The following is an 18,560-nucleotide window of genomic DNA, read 5'->3' on the forward strand; positions in this document are numbered from 1 at the left end:
TCTATGCTGTTACTGTCATGCCAAAACAGAAATCTTGTTTCCTGTTTATTCAGGCAACTCACAAAAATGTCATGTGCAATTAAAAAAAACAAAATACACAGACACACACACACACATACACACATATATATATATATATATATATATATATATATATATATATATATATATATATATATATATATATATAAAATCTTGTTTCCTGTTTATTTAGGCAACACACAAATACAATGTCATGTGGAATTAAAAAAAACACACAAATACACACACACACACACACACACACACATATATATATATATATATATATATATATATATATATATATATATATATATATATATATATATATATATATATTTACACACACTCTGTATTATAGAGGTATAGTTTTGCATTTTTTTGTATTGTCTTTGTGTTACAGTTCACACAAATAGCATTTATTTTCTTATTTTCAAACGAAAAATCAGTGCCATAATACGTCCATGTCCATAATCTCAAAATGAGGAAATTTTTGCAGAAATTTGCATGACATAATTACTTTTTGTTTCATAATTGAGAATTGAAAATTCTGAAGTGGTCCTTGTTCAAATATATGCAGTGAGAACTTCTTGGTGCGATGGGACAGTATGGGGATGCCTAAAGAAATTGAGAAACTCAACAACCTGCCAGCACTCTTCACGGTAACCAAATCCCAAACGTCTTTCTTTTTTTTCCCAGGTTCAGATTAAAATGATACAAAACTGCCTGAAATCTGTGACAATTTGCTGACTTGCTGCTTGTTCCCAGAAAGATTAATTGAGCTTTTATTCCCAACACATCCTCATGCAAAGAATTCATACGTTTAACCTTTTTTCAGTATTTTGATCATTTTGGGGTCACATTTTCCACATTATTTTAACCTAAAGGGATGGCACACCCCTGGTAGTGTGATAACTACCGGAATTGCTTAAATATAACACACCTTTTTTTTCCCTAAAATGAAGGCCAAAGTATGGGTGTGTTCTATAAACGGTAATGGTAAAGATTATTTATTTATTTATTTATTTTTGACACTCCTCGAGGAAGATTGATTTGTCAGCCACATAAGCCGAGTTAGCAGCCAGTGCCTGTTGCAGCTAACAGCAGCTGTGTTAACTGTGTTTCTTATGGCATTATTTTCAATAAAAGAAGCAAGCAGGCTGAACTAACGTCAAAGTCCACCCTTCTTCACTCATAGGAATATAACTAAAACGAAGAGGATCATGTAAAGGTTATGATGTCTCCAGCTGATTCAATTAAGAGGGCAAGGTATGGAGCTGTGTGCACTGGTTAGAGAACATGGAAAGGTATTCTATTTGACTTGTTTATTAATTGTGGTCTTTTGGCATATACACATAATATATTTGGTGGAAAAATAATCGTGCACAATTTTGGGTATTTATGGCAAAACGAACTGAAGCTGTCTCACGGGGAAAAAGAAAAAACAACAGCTTCAAGCGCATTCAACGTTACACTGGCGAGGCGAACACTGACCGCTCACAATGTGGGTAATCTGAAACACACTTAACCCGCAACAAATATAGAACTTCAACTATGAATCCAAGAAAATATGAAGAATTCACAAAGATAATTCACATTGTCGCCAAACTGTTAATATTGCCTATACGGTGACATAGAAAATAACAGAATTTAACTCTATAAATAAGGGTGCGTCCTATATACGGGGCTGTCTTATATATAGGGAGTTACGTAAGTGGTTATGTCATTTTAAACTTTGTCAGGTTGTCATCATCTGGATGAAATTTCAGCTCCCTAGTAGCTTCTTTTTACGCTTTCTCTTTAATGTGAAATGCTTTTGATGTAAAGATCAAGTGATTGAACAAAATAACGCACAAGGGTTTATATCGTTGTCTACCTGCTTTAGCTGTTGTCGTTGTTGTGAATGCCATTAAAACACAATATTGCAATAACAGTCATTTTTGTCTGACATCCTACAGAAAAGAACATCTGAGGCATATGCTTTTCAAACCAAATTGTGACTCACTGAGCCTACTAACTTATCCAAGAGAAGAATACATGCAGATGGAAATGATCAGTTGTTGTTGGTTTCAACATCTAATTATCTAATTATATGCACCTACGTTTTCTGAGTTACAGACTGCTCTTTCAAAGTAAGCCTTCCCAAGATAACTAATATTGGTTGCCTTTTTGCACTCAGGAGCTGAGCAGAAGTGACCTGATGAGGCAGCGTCTCTTCCTGGTGTGTCAAATCATCAGAGTAGGAAGTATGGAGCTCAAAGAGGGGAAGAAACAAACAGGTGGACTAAGGAGACCATTTGGTGTGGCTGGTGAGACTTTTTTTTCACATCATACAGTCTAGATCTGTCTATCTGATCCATTCAAAACCCATTCAACATTGAAAATGTCATTTCTCTGTCCTGCAGTACCTCTTGAATTGCACTGAGGGAAATGAGGGATTTATGTGCTGAATTAAATGACCTAGACCTTTTGACCTAGAAAATGCAGAATGGCATCTGGAAATGAGTTGGGCAACCCATCTTTTTGTGTTTGGCCTTAAAATGTGCCTATTTGTTGAGAATTCTTAACAGCGAAAGGAGTGAAACCACAGTGAAATAAAGTGTTTTAACTCGAGTCACTTTTTCACACCTTAAGAAAAGACCTGGTTTTCATGCACAGTTCTGAAGCATCACCATTTTATAAGATGGAAATCAGGAACACTCAGTATGCTGGAATATTTTGTCCGAGTGTTATGTCAAATTTGAGAAGAAAAAATAATCTAATAATTGTGTTTTTCATAATACTGTTTAGAAAAACAGATTCAGCTTCAGGACTAAAACCTCCTGCAAATATGAAAAGAAAAACACTCTGCCTGATAGTTAAAAAAGGGTTAATGACTGTCTAGGACAAAGACTTTAAGTGAATTATTTGTAATAATTTTATGTATATGGAAGTCAAACTGGTGGAGCTGTGTGTGGAGAAAAACTGACAGAGGCCAAATTGACTTAAATAGGACTTCTCTTTGTTGTACATTTGTTTACTACAGGATTTCCAGCGTGTATTATGAGCTGCATTTTACCCCAAACCAGACTTAGAAAGACTGGCGAAAAACAGTGAAAAAAACATGTATTTTCCTTGCAGGAGAAGTTTCCTTGAAAAAGATACATTTGAAAAATACAAAATTGAAAACATTTAGTCTGTGAGTAGCAGTTGCCATGATGGGTGGGTCCCCTGGTCAGAGAAAACTCTACTTAAAGGCGCAATATAATAAATTCAAAAGCTAATGTATAGCATCTGTGATTTGTAGCCGAATATCAAGAAGTTCACCTAGTATTGGCGTCAGAGCACCTCTAACTGTGGCAGGGGACATTGAGTTAGTACGGTTGCGTAGGGTGAGTCGCTTTAGTTTCTTCAAATAACTAATTCACTAATCGATCTCTTGTACGAAACAATGCCAGACACACACCCTTTGGTAAATGTAATATGGGGACTTGTAATGAAATCGAGGCACGCTTGCATAGTTACTGACTTGCTGCATCCCAGCCTCAAAATTTTTGTGGAAAATGTATTCATGTTCCTGTCACTCGTTTACTAACAATTCCACCCAGCATGTAGACTGATGAGAAGGGACAATATAGCCATTCTTTTCCTCCTCTGAGGAATCTGACCACAACTTCGAAAAATTGGAGAGCAAAAAGCAAGTGGCCAACACGAGAACTGTGACTGTTTGGTCCTAACATTGACAGGAGTAATATCCACATGTTTTTTTTCCCCTCTTTTTCTTTTTCCTCTCCTCGTTCTTATCATTGTTCTTTTTCTTCTTTTTTTTAATTTATTTTTTCTCCGTTTTATTATTAATTTTATTTTAAATTTAAGATACTGCTAGTGAATAGCACTTTTATAAAGTCACAATGACATCTTTGACGTTGAGGCAAAAATTGTATGTTAAAGGTGAAGTAAATGGCTTAAGATGGGTAGGTAGAACAGGAAACCTTTGAGAGAAGTTCTTAAAGAGACACTGTGTAAGATTTAGACTGTTTTTCAGCAGGAGGTGCTGCATTTACCATTGTAGCTATAACAAACATGGCAGCCTTCGGAGAAGTGCCATCCCTCCATGTAGTGTAGTTTAATGAAAACTAGACCTACGGTTATAGTTAAAACATACTGTTGGTCATTAAGAACACATTTATTTGCAAGTTTTTGAACTTTATATTTACAAATATACAGTATTTCCTTTTTAATGAAAAACAGTCTAAATCTTGCACAATGTCCCTTTAAGATGTCTCAAGTTGGTTTGACACTCTACTTTGATCTACTCACCACATGCACAAGAATGTCAAATCCTATGAATGTAAGAGATTCCACTGTATTTAAGCTATTATTGTGTAACTATATGCAAATTATGGGGTTGTTGGAAAAATCTACAGACCACAAAATCTTATCCAGTACAGAGCATGCCGTTGAATGTGGCTTCACTCAATTACAGTTGCTCCTTGTTCGTTCTTGACAAGACAGTTTAATCATGATTTTGAAATAAATTTTCAAACATTCGAATGGACATACTCGGTGCACTTCTTGGCTATACTTCCACCTTGTCAATGCTCTGCATGATAGCAATACACACTGCCAGCACTTCAAAATAAACCTTGCCATACCAAATAATAATTTACATGAGAACGGATGCCTTGATAGACTTTTATTGCGAAGTTGTTCCCAGGAATGCGTGTTGTATTGGTGTTGTTCTCAAATTACGCTCAATTGCCTTGGTGCTTAAAAAAAACAACTCAGTTTTGCTGACATTGTATTGTACGCTGCCCGTTGCCGGTGTTTAGTGCAGCGTCAAGCATAAATTAGGTGCTAGCTTGCAGCACTCGAGGGCCCGGTATAGGCTGGATTACTTTTCGACAACAGTGTAATAGATGTACATGACTGCATTCTTTGACGTTGAGAGTCTGTCACAGTTGCCCTTTCTTTTGATCACATTTTAGCAAAGCTGGCTGACTCAAATGGGCTGTTTCTGCTGTCAACATTGCGTCTGGTTCGGAAGCCACTTTGTCCCATTGACCAACATTTATAAGGAGACATTTCTTGAAAATCTTACTATGTTCCTGGGGACTAAAGGTGTTTGTAAAGTACAAATTTTCTTTAAAATGTTGATTATGAAAAAATATAAAATTTAGTTTAAATACAAGATCCGCTGATTACTCTCATATTACCTGTTTAAGACATCAACGTTTTCCAGCTGAAGAAAAGGACGGTAAAATATCGGCAGATAAGAAAATGCCAGTTTGTAAACTGTATTTTGTTAAACTATTTGGTAAAAGCAAAGATCTCTGCACCAGCTGCTATTGCAGCAGCAAATTAAAAAACGAGCCGCTAGCAAAAACGTTTTCTACTGCTTATGTTCACATCCGTATTTTCGAGCTAAATTTTCTTGCTTTCTGTTCAATAAAAAGAAAACATTTTGCAAACTGGAACATTTACTTCAGGCTTTAAGTTAAATTACACATTTTGCAAAAGTCTCGTGTTGTTTACTCACTCATGATGCATTTTGTCTTGAGGGATTTGTGTTTCGTCCCATCCCCAACTGCGGTTTATATTTTCATCAGAATATAAAATTACATTGTACTGATATCCTTTTTTTTGTCTATATCGCACACGCCTAAATAAATGCGGAAAAAAAACACAAGTAATTGATTGAACGCTGGTAGCGTCTATTGTATAGTGAAAGTCTTTCCAGGCGCTCTTATTTTTTTTGTTGTGATTTTTTTTTTTTTTTTTTAATTGTACACGAGAAATACTTTGCGTCCAGCAATGTTAGCTACTCGGGGCAGTCTTTAATGCTTTGACGTCATTGCAGTGATGGACATAACAGACATCGCACATGGACAAACAGACGATGAGGACAAACAACATTTCATCCCTTTTCAGCAGTGAGTCTTTTGATGTCACACTTTTTCTAACTTTGATGGGTTCAATTTTGTATTATAATGTCAGCTGGATAGGGACAATGGAAATGATCTAGAGTAGCTTTTATCTTGATCTGATCACAATGTTTGTTTGATCAAAGAACAAACAGAAAAGTGTCTTCTCACACAAATGCCTGTTTTCAAAACACCTGGACTTTATTTATCCCACACTGCAGCTTTTAACATTCAGGTATGATGGTGTTATAAAATAGTCACTTTTCAGGAGACCCCCTCAAATGGCGTATTTGTTCAAGCATTAACATTGCGTTTATCAGAGAGCGTGCCATTTTTAACGCTTTGGATATGTTTATCATTTATAAATAACATCCAACCGAGTGGAGTGAAACAGCATAGCAAGTGATGTCACGGGCAGTCAAATCTGATCTGTGTGTTAGCTGTTCAGACAGCCATCCTGTCAAGATCCGAGAAAACTACCTTGCGAATGTGGTCACAATCCTTCCAGTAAAAATCAGATTTCATGTGTTTTGTGTCTACAAAAGATTGTTCAGACTACAAAAGAGCCACCTGGTTTCAATCTGCACGGGCCAAAAAAACAAATGTCTGTCATTATCGGAACAAGGCCTTTCAATGTCTTTTAAAATGATTTTCATTAAATATGTATTTTTGATATCACTATTTCAAAAATATTTTAGGTTGAAAACGCTAACTGCTGTCAGTGTTCCTTGGTGCAACTTTGATATTTGCCCCTAAAGAGTCAACTGTATGTTTGAAACTTTTTAAATGTTGCAACTTTTAATTAATAATTAATGATACCTGCATATGTGAAGCATGTCATGATAACACAAACTCCTGGAAGCTTTGTATTCCTTCTGCTTCATTTGTTTGTCAGCTAAAAGACGTGTGGTCGCAGTTCTCGTTTTTTACCTTTTTCTCAAATTTGCAAACGTTTTCAGGATTGCGATGGAGACCTACATCCGTCAGAGGCAGCTCATCATGTCTCCCCTCATCCCATCCCGAGTCATAGGAGAGAATGAGCCACTCACTGCTGTTTTCAACAAAGTCATTGCCACGAGGGAGGTCAATCACAAAGGCCAGGGTAAAATGAAGTGCTCACATTGGTCCTATCCCCTGTGATTTTAAAAATCGTTCTAACGGGGCCTTTTTATTTATTTATTTTTTTGAGGGACATAAACCATGTGTGCGGGTCTACAGTGTGTAAGCTACAGTGTCTACCTTATTGAATTTCTTTTCATGTTTGCTGGTAGGGTTGTTTGTGACCCTCAAGCTGCTCCCAGGGGATCTCGCACAGGTCAGGAAGGACTACCCACACTTTGTGGACCGCAGCACAGCGATCGTCAGAAAAATGGGCTTTCCAGAAATCATCCTCCCTGGTGACTTAAGTCTTTGTTTGCTCTACATATGCTTGGGTCATGTTCATTCTAATGGCCTACCGAACCGCAAGTAGGGTACATAAATTGTTGGCACATTTCCCTGATCATTTATTCTCCTTTCTTCAGGTAACGTGAGGAATGATATTTATGTAACCTTGCTGCAGGGAGAGTTTGACCGTGGTAAAAAGAAGACACCCAAGAATGTGGAGGTCATACTGAGTGTGCATGATGACGAAGGCAATGCCATGGAGGTAATGCTGGCCATTGAAGTGACCCTGATGTCTATCCATAGGCTTTTCCCAATATGAAGTGCTGCTCCCAATTAAAAGCTCACACCTGCCCGTTGAAATAATTTAAATATATACTGTATGTGTGTGTGTGTGTGTTTGTGTTGTTATTTATGTGTGTGTGTGTGTATATATATATATATATATATATATATATATATATATATATATATATATATATATATATATATATATATATATATATATATATTTGTCGGTGTCGCCTCACGGAGATGGTGGTCTGCTATTGGTCGGCCTCACTTGTTTCAAAATGGTGGGACGGTGTTAATTAGCTAATGAGTGCAAAACCCCAGGTAAAAACATAAAAATTGTATATACATATTGGTACATAAAATTGGTATCAAAATAGTACAGTAAGTGCTACTTATATGTAATATACATGCATACAGTTAAATAACATCATAAATTAAAAAAATATATAATCTAATATATACACACACACACACACACACACACACACACACACACACACCTTTGAGTGACGTATGTTATGGCCATATTTCCTAGTAAGGGTAGTCCAGGCTTAGCTAGCTTAGCTTTCTCCGTATTTCTTGATTATCTCCACCTTCGTTTCTTCTTACTTCTCTCGTGAACATCATTAGCAATTTTGTGTCTCATGGATAACCAATTAAAGACATTGGACGACTTTTAAACAGTTAATTTGTGTAATTAATATAATGTACATTGTACATTGTCTTTTGTTAATTAACATAATTGAGCAATAAGCAGTGTTAGTTATGTTACAATGTTGTACTGTATAGGTAGACTGGCCACGGACAGAAAGACGGTGGATCCTAAATTGTAGCACAAACCACAGTACATTATGTAATATACATTCATCAGATTTCATTAGAAATTTAAAGTTAAATCTATATGTAAAGTTGATTCTGTATGTACTTGTTAAGTCTTTATTCCTGTCGCAATTACAAATTCCACTTTACCTTTTATAGAAGGCAATCTTTCCTGGGGCTGGTTACGATGGCATCACAGAGTACAAGTCTGTCATATACTACCAGGTGAAGCAACCCTGTTGGAATGAAACAGTCAAGGTAAGCATGTGCCATTAACCCCCATGCATCAACGAACATAACATTCCATGTCTCAATTTAATATGTGAAATGGATTTGGTACAGCTCAGTACAATAAAATAATCTTAAACGAGAGATACTGAGCCACAAGGTACTGACAATGTAAACTGTATACACAATCAGGTATTTGGCAGCTGTAATTCCTCTTGATTTTTGTCTCCTGTCCCAAGGTGACAATTCCCATTGAAGATGTGTGCCGCTGTCACTTGAGGGTGATGTTTCGACACAGATCCTCCCAGGACTGTGAGTCACTATGACTTTCTCTGACTTAGTTGTATGACAAACACCCACGTGTAATCCCTCCACCATGGTAAATAGAGCTCATCTTCTGCTCTTCTCTATCCCTCAGCTAGGGACAAATCAGAAAAACCCTTTGGTATGGCTTTTGTCCGCTTAATGAGAGGAGATGGAACAACGCTCAGGGATGGAAGGCATGAGCTTATCGTCTATAAGGTAGTCTCCAAGAACTGTGCAAAAAAAAAAAAAAATCATTCTAACATTAACCCAGCTGCTTTTAAGATGTAATGATGTGTGCACAATTGACTGTATAGATCGATTTCAGTAGTTATGAAACACTCATTAATAAGAATGAATGTAAATGTCCATTGATTTTTTTTTTTTTTTTTTGCCTCAAGATTCATTCCCTATTGTATGAATTTTCTAGGTTGATGTGAAAAAGGCAGATGATGCAAAGGTTTATCTGACCTTGCCAGGGACCTGGGCTGAAGTGGAAGAGAAAGAGAAACAAACAGGGAAGCAGTTCCACCATTCAGGAGTGATACCTGTCACTAAGGACAGCTTTCAGATTTCCACACTTACTTGCTCCACTAAACTCACTCAGAACGGTATATTGCACTTCTTTAAATCTCTCTGGCTAATAATCAAAAAGGCTGTGTTGAAATGTCACATTCCTCACTTTTAGTTGATGATCCAATTAATGATTAAATGTGTTCTCAAATCTTAAGTTGATCTACTCGGCCTGTTAAACTGGAGGTCTAACCCAGATGATCTTGACCAAATCCTGCAGAGGTTGATGGAAGTTGAAGGCGGGGAGATAGTTAAAGTAGGTGCTCATCGCGACTAGTGCCGCATTAAATATTTATTACGGTGCTATATATTACAGTGTAGACATTTTTAAGAGAATTTTTAATGAGACAATTATTATAAGCTTGACTTTTTTTGGACAGTTTCTCCAGGATACACTTGATGCCCTGTTCAACATCATGATGGAGACTTCAGAAAAGGACACCTATGACACACTCGTGTTCAATGCCTTGGTTAGTTCTTCATGTGCATTTGTTGCCTGTTACCTCTTGGCAATTGCATCACACAAAAAATGTTTATTATCTTCGATTCCCAAAATAAATCTCTCTTTTTTTCTTTCCTCTAGGTCTTTATTATCACACTGATTGGTGACATCAAATTCCAGCATTTTAACCCAGTCCTTGAAACCTATATTAACAAGCACTTCAGTGCCACTTTGGCTTATATGTGAGTCCCTCCTGTCTTAAATTGCCTGCAACATGTAACCCTTGATTTGTGTGATCAACCTAAGTGTAATTATCATAAGACCCCCAGCCAAATCTATTTGCATTTTCAGGAAGCTTACCAGGGTTCTCAACTATTATGTGGGCCACGCGGAGGACCCTGCCCTCACCGAGAAGCTTTATACGGCACTCAAGGCACTCAAATATTTGTTCAGGTTTATTGTGCAGTCTCGGATCCTCTACCTAAGGTATCCAAGACGCGCTCATACTCCCACTCAGACTTTTTTCTTGAATGACGAGCTTGTTAATGTGATCCAACGTTGTAGGTTCTATGGAAACAGTGAAGATGGGGATGCTTTCCTCAACTCGATTCGCTCTCTATTCCTGTCTTTTAACACCCTCATGGATCGACCACTTGATGAGGGAGTGAAAATAAAGGTTTGAGCTGTTCTGTTATATTTGCTGTTGGGTTTTGTGGACTACTGCTAAAGGTTTGACGTGAACTTAGCAGTCCTTTATGACTAAGGGTTTCCGAGTTTTACAGTGGTTTTGCGACACTTTAAAATTTGAATTGCAATTGCACTTGGTCACAAGTTATAGCCAGTCAAAATGCACAAAACCTTTCACATTGGCGAAAAGTCCATTTGCTTTTTTTGCGATGGTCAGGTCACGGTCGAATTCAGATTTCCGATGTGTATTCGGATCTCTCCACTCCGTTCCTCCACTTTGTGTGGCAGGCCTTATCAATACATTAGCAAATCATACAACTGCAAATTTTTTGTTGGCTACCCCCTACTATTGTCAGCCAGGTAAAGAAATGGTCTGCTAAGTTCATATCAAATATAACTCGCTTCACCTTGACACCTTACACGTTGTGTTTTCAGGGGGCAATATTGAAATACCTTCCCAGCATCATTAATGACATCCAGTCTGTGTTTGATCCTGTGGAGTTAAGGTAATTCTCAAGAGGCAATCTACACAGCTTGGAATACTTCTTTTCTCATTATTCGGGTGTACATAGAGACATTTATTCTTATTAGAATGAATCTGAATGACCAATCGGAATGAAAATGCTTCGTATAAACACCTCAATCAGAATGAAATGGCTGTATCTGAATAGAATTTCATTCGGAATCAAAGTGGTATATTATTTTTGCCAATTCGAACGAGTGTTATGTTTATAGCTCAATCGGAATAACCAAGCTGCATCTGGTTTGCATCTGGTTGGAGCTCCAACGCTGTGGAAGTTACTGTGTTGATGTTAGTGTGTCTTGTGGAAACTCATTGAAATGAAGGCATGTTACTGCAACTCTTCTTTGATGGGACGTTTTTCCTAATAATTGTTCCTTGTTTTTATCAAGATGTTGTTTTAACCGATGTTAAAGCAATCACAATTAGTGTGCTTGATGGATAAAGCAACACCATCTTCACAAATCACGTGAATAATCTCGTCATGCTGATCTGAATAAGGGAACTAACATGGAACGAACATGGAAACGGTGGAACGGTTCGAGTCACGTGTAAAAAGTACTAATGACAAAAAAAAGGTTTCCATCACAACCTGGCTTCATGTGAATCATTTTTAGCTTTTTCTCTCAATCCTGCTGCTCTAAGGTCAACAACACATCATTTGAACTGTACTGTATGTGTCTGAGACAATTACAGCATAGGAAGTAAAGTGCACTCTCATTTTACAGCATTCTGCTTGCAAAGTTTATTGAAAGCATTCCTGACTCTCAGCTTGTGCGTCAGAAGCTGGGTTGCATGTGCAAAATGGTGGAGAGTGACCTTTTCATACAGCCAGGTAGGTTTTTTTTTTTTTTTTTTAGCCCAAAGCCACTAAATGAAATTTCACACAAGACGCAATGAAACCACAACCCACTGCCTCACACTCATGTAAAACTTTGTCACAGCCCCACGGGGACTTGAAATGTTACATGTCATACACTGACTACAATTCTCCGGCTTGTTGCCACAGATTGTCGAGATGTTCTTCTGCCGCTTGTCAATGACCAGCTGAGTGGACAGCTGGACGATCACTCCAGTAAACCCGACTACGAGGCCTGTGTCCAACTACTTAGCACTGTGTTGGACATCCTGGATCGCAAGGACGTGGTAAATAGTCTCACTAACAACCAATCAAAAGGGCTGGCATCTTGTCAAAATAAGATTACAGTCACATATCCAGGTTTTACAGATAAACAGATAGAAGACACAAGGAAAGACGAGCCTTAATTGCCAAATGCTGCAGATTTGGTGCATAACGCAGTGGCTACTGTATGTTGTCAAACACTTAAGTCCATATGAATAGGAGACAAGCATTTCCACTAATGTGCTTGTGCATTTGAAAAATCCCCTTCTGTCGAAGGAATACTGAAACAAACACATTTACGCACAAACTAAATGTATTTACTTTTGTTTCTACTAGTCTTTTGCTCATTTCCATGACCTCTGCACTTGATGGGGCATAGGGCTTCCGTTGCAGTGAGATGCGTGGCTGTGGCTGGGACCTTGGCAGTCTCACCACTGGCTGAAATTTGCTCAAGGGACGTGGAATGTCACGATCAGGCAGGGGTAGAGGCTGAACTGAATTTATTTCTGCCTCGGAGTGCTCCCACTGTGGACTTCCTCTTTCAGCTTGGGAGGGCTTAAACTTTGTTTTAATGTTCATGTGAGCAATGCCAGTCAGTCCTGGAATGGTGTGATTAAGACGAAAACCTATCTGAAACCTATACACAGGGAGTGTGCCATGTTTCTGTTGTTGATGTGGATGATGGTGGATGGTGCCTTTCATGGTGGTAATCTTCAAACCCGTTGGTGTAAGGGGTGCAGTCAGGAGTTCTTTTGGGCCTTGTTGGCGAGTGGGACTACAGAGGCAGCGGATGGGTGGAAGGCCAGGCCTATGTGGCATCATTCACTGTCTTGCTCCTGTACACTTTGACAGGGTCCCAATTGTCGGCAAAATCAAACCCACTAATAGCTCTTGGTTAGTAGACGACCACTCCACCACGGAGCCATGCTGCCAAAAATGCCTCATCTAGGTCCTGAAAGTAACAATTGCCCGGATTACCCTCCAGAAATTTTCCGTATTGGTTGAAGCACATTTGGCTAAAGCCAAAAGGTTTTTTTTTTTTTTTTTTTTTTGTCTTTCTGGAGTTGGATTCCTCTTCTCTGATCATGGCAACAAACATGTGCTTCTTAGGTTGAGTGACAAAAGTTACGTTTTCTCCAGCAGGCTCAAGTTACCACCACAGGGCCTCACATACTGGATGCTACTTGGTGTATGGTGCTGATGGGCACAACTAATCCTCTAAGTGAGAAGTTTCTAGAAGACTATAAGAACAAATGCCTGTAATGATGAGTCAGCTTTACAACGTACAAATTTACAAGAAAAGAATCCTATTAAGGGATCAAAGAAAACTTATTACATTACTATTACTATTTTTTGAACAAACCTTTTTTTATTTAATGATTTTACATTAATTCTCAGATGTTACTTTAGTAAACATCTCTTACAACCTTTGTAGAAATTGCAATTCAAAAGTGCAAATGTTATTCATTCTAGAAAATTTTACAGATTGCCAAATTTTTAATCTTTTAATTGCTTGACATCACAAACAAACAAATAAATAAAACACATTTTTTTCTTTTAACCCATCATTGTGTATTGTACTTGGGTTGACATTACCATTCCAAGCAAACTTCTTTGATGGACTGTCATTTCTGGCAAATCTTGTCACATGCATCTTATTTTTATTTATTTATTTTTTTTACAATTTATGGGGGCATGATAATTACTAGTTTTGGGTCAGTGCAAACAAATGCCTTGCATTTTATAGTGACCATCCCCTTCTGACTAGCCAGTTTCCCTCACTGGGAGGGCGTTTCTTTTGTCATCTGTCAGATTTTTTTTTTTCCCTGCACATTTTGATATGGTGTAGGTTGAACCATTTTGCTGTTCCGTAATTCCAGTTAATATACTTATTCAAATATCGTGAAGCCGCCGCGGTAAATGAATACACTTCTAATAGTATATTTACATGTGAACATGTGATTACATTTGTGCAGGGTCCTACCAGGGGACACGTTCAGCTGGTAATGGAGCGCCTTCTTCGCAGGGTTAATCGCACTGTCATAGGCATGGACAGATCGTGCCCCCTCATTGTAAGTGTGATATTGCTGCTGGAATATGTCCTGGGGAAGTGCGGACATTAGTAACACTACATTAAATGCTTTCTTTATAAAGAAGGACAAATAAACTGTTGGTAACACTTGTTAACATTTGCCTGAATAAAACAAATGACTAGTGCTCTAAATGTTTATTTGTGTGGACTGGGGAATTACTGTCATTTGATGTAACATAAGAAATAATCTTCTCTGTGACAGGGCCACTATTTATCCTGCATGACTGCTATCCTGAAGCAGATGGATGACATGCATTATGCCCACTACATAGGCACCTTCAAGACAAGGCAGGATATTATCGTAAGTGTTCTGATGTTAACCATGTGTTGGATGCTGCACGCCTCACCCATTAAGAACCTAGCAATAATTAACATTAAACCACCCAGGTTTCTTTCTACTCTATTGTAAGCCTATGCAATTGATGGCAATGACATGCTGTCAGGGGGCCTCTCGTGGTCCTAACATGATGAGTGCCTGACATGAAGCAGCGCTGTTGTTTTGATCTAACCTATCTTCAACTGGCGCTTACCATGAAGCTACTCCTTTCATCAGGATTTCCTAATGGAGACATTCATCATGTTCAAAGATCTCATGGGGAAGGTCTACCCTGCTGACTGGATGATTATGAACCTGGTGCAGATGCAAGTCTTCCTGAGGGCTATAAATCAGTATTCTGATGTCCTCAACATGTATTTTCTGGACCAAGCGCATTTTGAATTACAGGTTGGTTTTGTTCTTTTAGTTTCACTAAAAAAAAAAAAAAAAAAAAAAAACACACATTTTGTATCACCTTATATGGTTTAATATTTCAAACCTATGAATCCTTCACAGCTGTGGAATAGCTACTTTCACCTGACGGTGGCATTCCTCACCCACAAGACACTGCAACTTGAGTCCTTCTCTCAAGAGAAACGCAACAAGATACTAAACAAGTAAGATTTTGACATTCATCCAAATTATGAATGCGTCCCACATAAATCATTAGATTTGGTCTTGCTGACAAAGTTTATTACACAAAACGGCCACAATTATAGTCTGAGCGTTTTTCGCATGCTTAAATATGCACTCGAAAACCATAGTAACCGTGAGCCAATTTCTTTATTTTCACCAAAAATAATTTGGTTTGACATCAGCAAGACTATTGACCAACCGTGTAGCTTTTGCTCCCATGGACAAAGCTGTTTGTATGTTCCCTTGTATATCACTGGGGTTACACTCCCTGAAATACCCACAGTTAACAGAATTCTGCAAAGTGGAGATTATTATTTATTCGATGCTTTTGTTTTTGAGTTTTATCTTCCCCTTCTGGGAGCTTTGACAGGGGATGCTGTTGTGTACCTTACACTGAAAAGATGTTTCTGTACGAGGTCTCCACATGACCTCTTTACATCTGTGAAGCCCTTTGAGACTTTGATGATTTAGGGCTATACAAATAAAATTTGATTGATTGATTCCATTTTTGTTAGTTTCTTTCATTGAAAAATTACATACATAAATTTTTTTTATACATGTAAAATTGATAGTTTTTTGCCTGGTCTGAAAGAAAATTTGCCACAGAAATGGTGACTTAAACCTGCAATAGGAAAAGTTATGGTCATAAATGGAAATCTGCAATAGAGTTGAAGCCACATTAACCGAATGTAGCAAGGGAACACTGTACTGCTAAATGAATACAAATCCTCAAGTAACTTGACTCTGACAGGACTGAAATTGATAAAATGTGTGTTAGAAGACAGACTAAGATATTTAAATAAATATGGCATCTTACTATTCATCTCAGTCTCTTTCAAGTTTGTCTGATCAAGTCCATTTGCAAACATAAAAGGTGGTGCTTATTTACAAATATAGCTTCCTAGTTATCCATGAGATGTAGCAGTGCATACTTTGATATAAAAGCTGCTTGACGTTGATATATTGTGTCATTATTCTTTTGATGTCACACCCATGTTTTCTGTTTACATCCACCCATCCATCCATCAATTTTATCCTCACTAGGGTTTTAACCCATCTTTAAACTTGAGGTCCAAGCAGTGTATGGTGACAGGTGACTCAGCTGTCTTCATACCAAAGCAGCAATTTGTTTGATTTGTTCAAATACTTTTAGAGTGGAGTTTATTCATCCTTTTTAAGAATTACAAATGGGACAGAAATGGGACTTTTTTTTTATTTATTTATTTATTTAATTTTGACATTTATGACTGATTTTGTCGGCAACTTGATCAATGTGTGATTGATAACCACTGGGTCCAACTTTAATTTAGAATTTTTACTTACTCCATGTGTTGCTATGCTCGGAACTAGATTTTGTGAAAAATATAGGTGATAACCTGTGGTAACATATGTTACAGATATGGTGATATGAGGAAGACAATTGGCTTTAAGATCAGAGATATGTGGTACAACCTTGGTGAGTAATTACAACCATTAAATATTGACTCCATCCATTCATCCATTTTCTATAGTTCTGTATTTTCATCAAAATGTTTATTTGGTGCCTGCCAGTAACAGGAAGAATAACAAGACAATGTTGTTAATATTGTACTGGTTCACTATACTGTCTTGTTGGCGCCATTATTAAATGGTACTATGTATGTTGGGAGATGAAGATGCAGCTTATTGGCTTCTCAAATCACACTTGTATTCTTCTGAGTGATAATCTGGTGTTGTCCCTCAGGCCCCCATAAAATGAAGTTCATCCCATCCATGGTTGGACCTATTTTGGAGGTCACTCTGGTGCCTGAGCCAGAGCTGAGGAAGGCAACAATTCCCATCTTCTTTGATATGATGCAGTGTGAGCACAATTTCAGCCCCGGGCACAAGTTTGAAATGGTACATTCTCCAATCTTATGTAGTATGTGTTTTCTTCAAATGCTATCAAAGTGTTTAGATACATGATGTGATGTATTTGACTGTTCATGCTTTTAGCTTCATTTTTTGGTGCATTTTTTTTTCTTCGCTTCAGAAAATACAAAAAGTGAAAATGTGCATGCTACCAGTGTAAGAATTTTTTCAAATATTTTTGCTTTCCAGTTTGAAAATGAACTGATAACCAAACTGGATCAGGAGGTGGAAGGAGGTCGAGGAGATGAGCAGTACAAAGTCCTGCTGGAGAAAACGTAATTTTTGTCACTTAACCTAATAAGCAAATATTTCTTTGCTAGCAGATTTTCTTGTCAATCGGATCACATATTTTTGTTTCTCTAAATTTTTGAAGGAGGCCATAGATAAAGGCATCCATCCATCCATTCATTTTCTATAGCCACTTATCTTCACAAGGGTCAGGAGAATAGACAAACTAAAATTGTCCTTAGGTTTGATTGGTTGTGTGAATGGTTCTATGGCTCTGTGTACCCTGCAATTGGCTGGCAAATGCAAGAATAAAGACAAAGAGCTTTGCAGTACAAATAATGTGCAAATATTTCAAATAGTGGGTTCCGTACGACTTCTTACAGACTGCCAAGTGAAAGAGTTTATGGATCCACAGGTTACTGGAGCATTGCAGGCGCCATAGATACCTGTCACAGTCAGGTGAAGAGCTAGCGCTTCTGTTGAGCAGCCTGCTGGAGAATCTCCTGGCATACCGCACAATCACGCACGACGAAAGTCCTGAGCATCGCATGAGCTGCACTGTCAATGTGCTAGTATGGCCCACTCTTGTGTTCACAAAAAGGCTGACACATTTGTGCTTGCCCTTATAGCATGCACTTATTTGACATGGCATTATTTTGCTTTCTCCTTCAGAATTTCTACAAGGAAAAAAAGAGGGAAGACATTTATATCCGGTAAGTCAGGTAGCACTAATGTCATCAGAGATGTTGATTAAGCGCTCTTTTTTATCTTTCTTATAACTAGGTACTTGTATAAATTGCGGGATTTACACTTGGACTGTGAAAATTACACAGAAGCCTCCTACACTCTGCTGTTACATGCTGAATTACTTGAGGTCTGTCATACTTGAATTTTAATTTTGACTTTTTAAGATGTTGCTCTCACTTAAACATCTGTTGTACCAGTGGTCTGACAAAACCTGTGCACCTCATCTGATTCCTCGAGACGGGAAACACATATGGACGCAACAGGAGCTGAAAGAAAGACTCTTCCAAGAGATTATTTGTTATTTGGACAAAGGCAAGGTGAGCACTGCTTGCTCTGAGGTTGTGTGTATGTATGT

General features: G+C 37.9%; 1 protein-coding gene across 1 annotated transcript in view; it reads left to right on the forward strand.

The window, feature by feature from the left end:
- dock5 (dedicator of cytokinesis 5) overlaps positions 1-18,560 on the forward strand; it is a 37,884-nt gene that overhangs the window by 11,946 nt on the left and 7,378 nt on the right. The window contains exons 9-37 of the mRNA XM_088424293.1: positions 602-683; positions 2,201-2,330; positions 5,861-5,933; positions 6,884-7,026; positions 7,196-7,321; positions 7,448-7,572; positions 8,580-8,678; positions 8,888-8,960; positions 9,067-9,170; positions 9,382-9,562; positions 9,683-9,780; positions 9,905-9,994; positions 10,108-10,208; positions 10,318-10,452; positions 10,531-10,642; positions 11,089-11,159; positions 11,902-12,008; positions 12,183-12,319; positions 14,273-14,368; positions 14,591-14,689; positions 14,942-15,112; positions 15,221-15,321; positions 16,738-16,796; positions 17,064-17,218; positions 17,420-17,505; positions 17,874-18,030; positions 18,131-18,171; positions 18,242-18,332; positions 18,403-18,522. Coding sequence (XP_088280419.1) covers positions 602-683; positions 2,201-2,330; positions 5,861-5,933; positions 6,884-7,026; positions 7,196-7,321; positions 7,448-7,572; positions 8,580-8,678; positions 8,888-8,960; positions 9,067-9,170; positions 9,382-9,562; positions 9,683-9,780; positions 9,905-9,994; positions 10,108-10,208; positions 10,318-10,452; positions 10,531-10,642; positions 11,089-11,159; positions 11,902-12,008; positions 12,183-12,319; positions 14,273-14,368; positions 14,591-14,689; positions 14,942-15,112; positions 15,221-15,321; positions 16,738-16,796; positions 17,064-17,218; positions 17,420-17,505; positions 17,874-18,030; positions 18,131-18,171; positions 18,242-18,332; positions 18,403-18,522 — 3,163 coding nt within the window. The remainder of the gene's footprint in view (positions 1-601; positions 684-2,200; positions 2,331-5,860; positions 5,934-6,883; positions 7,027-7,195; positions 7,322-7,447; positions 7,573-8,579; positions 8,679-8,887; positions 8,961-9,066; positions 9,171-9,381; positions 9,563-9,682; positions 9,781-9,904; positions 9,995-10,107; positions 10,209-10,317; positions 10,453-10,530; positions 10,643-11,088; positions 11,160-11,901; positions 12,009-12,182; positions 12,320-14,272; positions 14,369-14,590; positions 14,690-14,941; positions 15,113-15,220; positions 15,322-16,737; positions 16,797-17,063; positions 17,219-17,419; positions 17,506-17,873; positions 18,031-18,130; positions 18,172-18,241; positions 18,333-18,402; positions 18,523-18,560) is intronic.

Source organism: Hippichthys cyanospilos, chromosome 1, assembly GCF_059441005.1.
Source record: "Hippichthys cyanospilos isolate Australia breed blue-spotted pipefish chromosome 1, RoL_Hcya_1.0, whole genome shotgun sequence".
NCBI classification, from domain to species: Eukaryota; Metazoa; Chordata; class Actinopteri; order Syngnathiformes; family Syngnathidae; genus Hippichthys; species Hippichthys cyanospilos.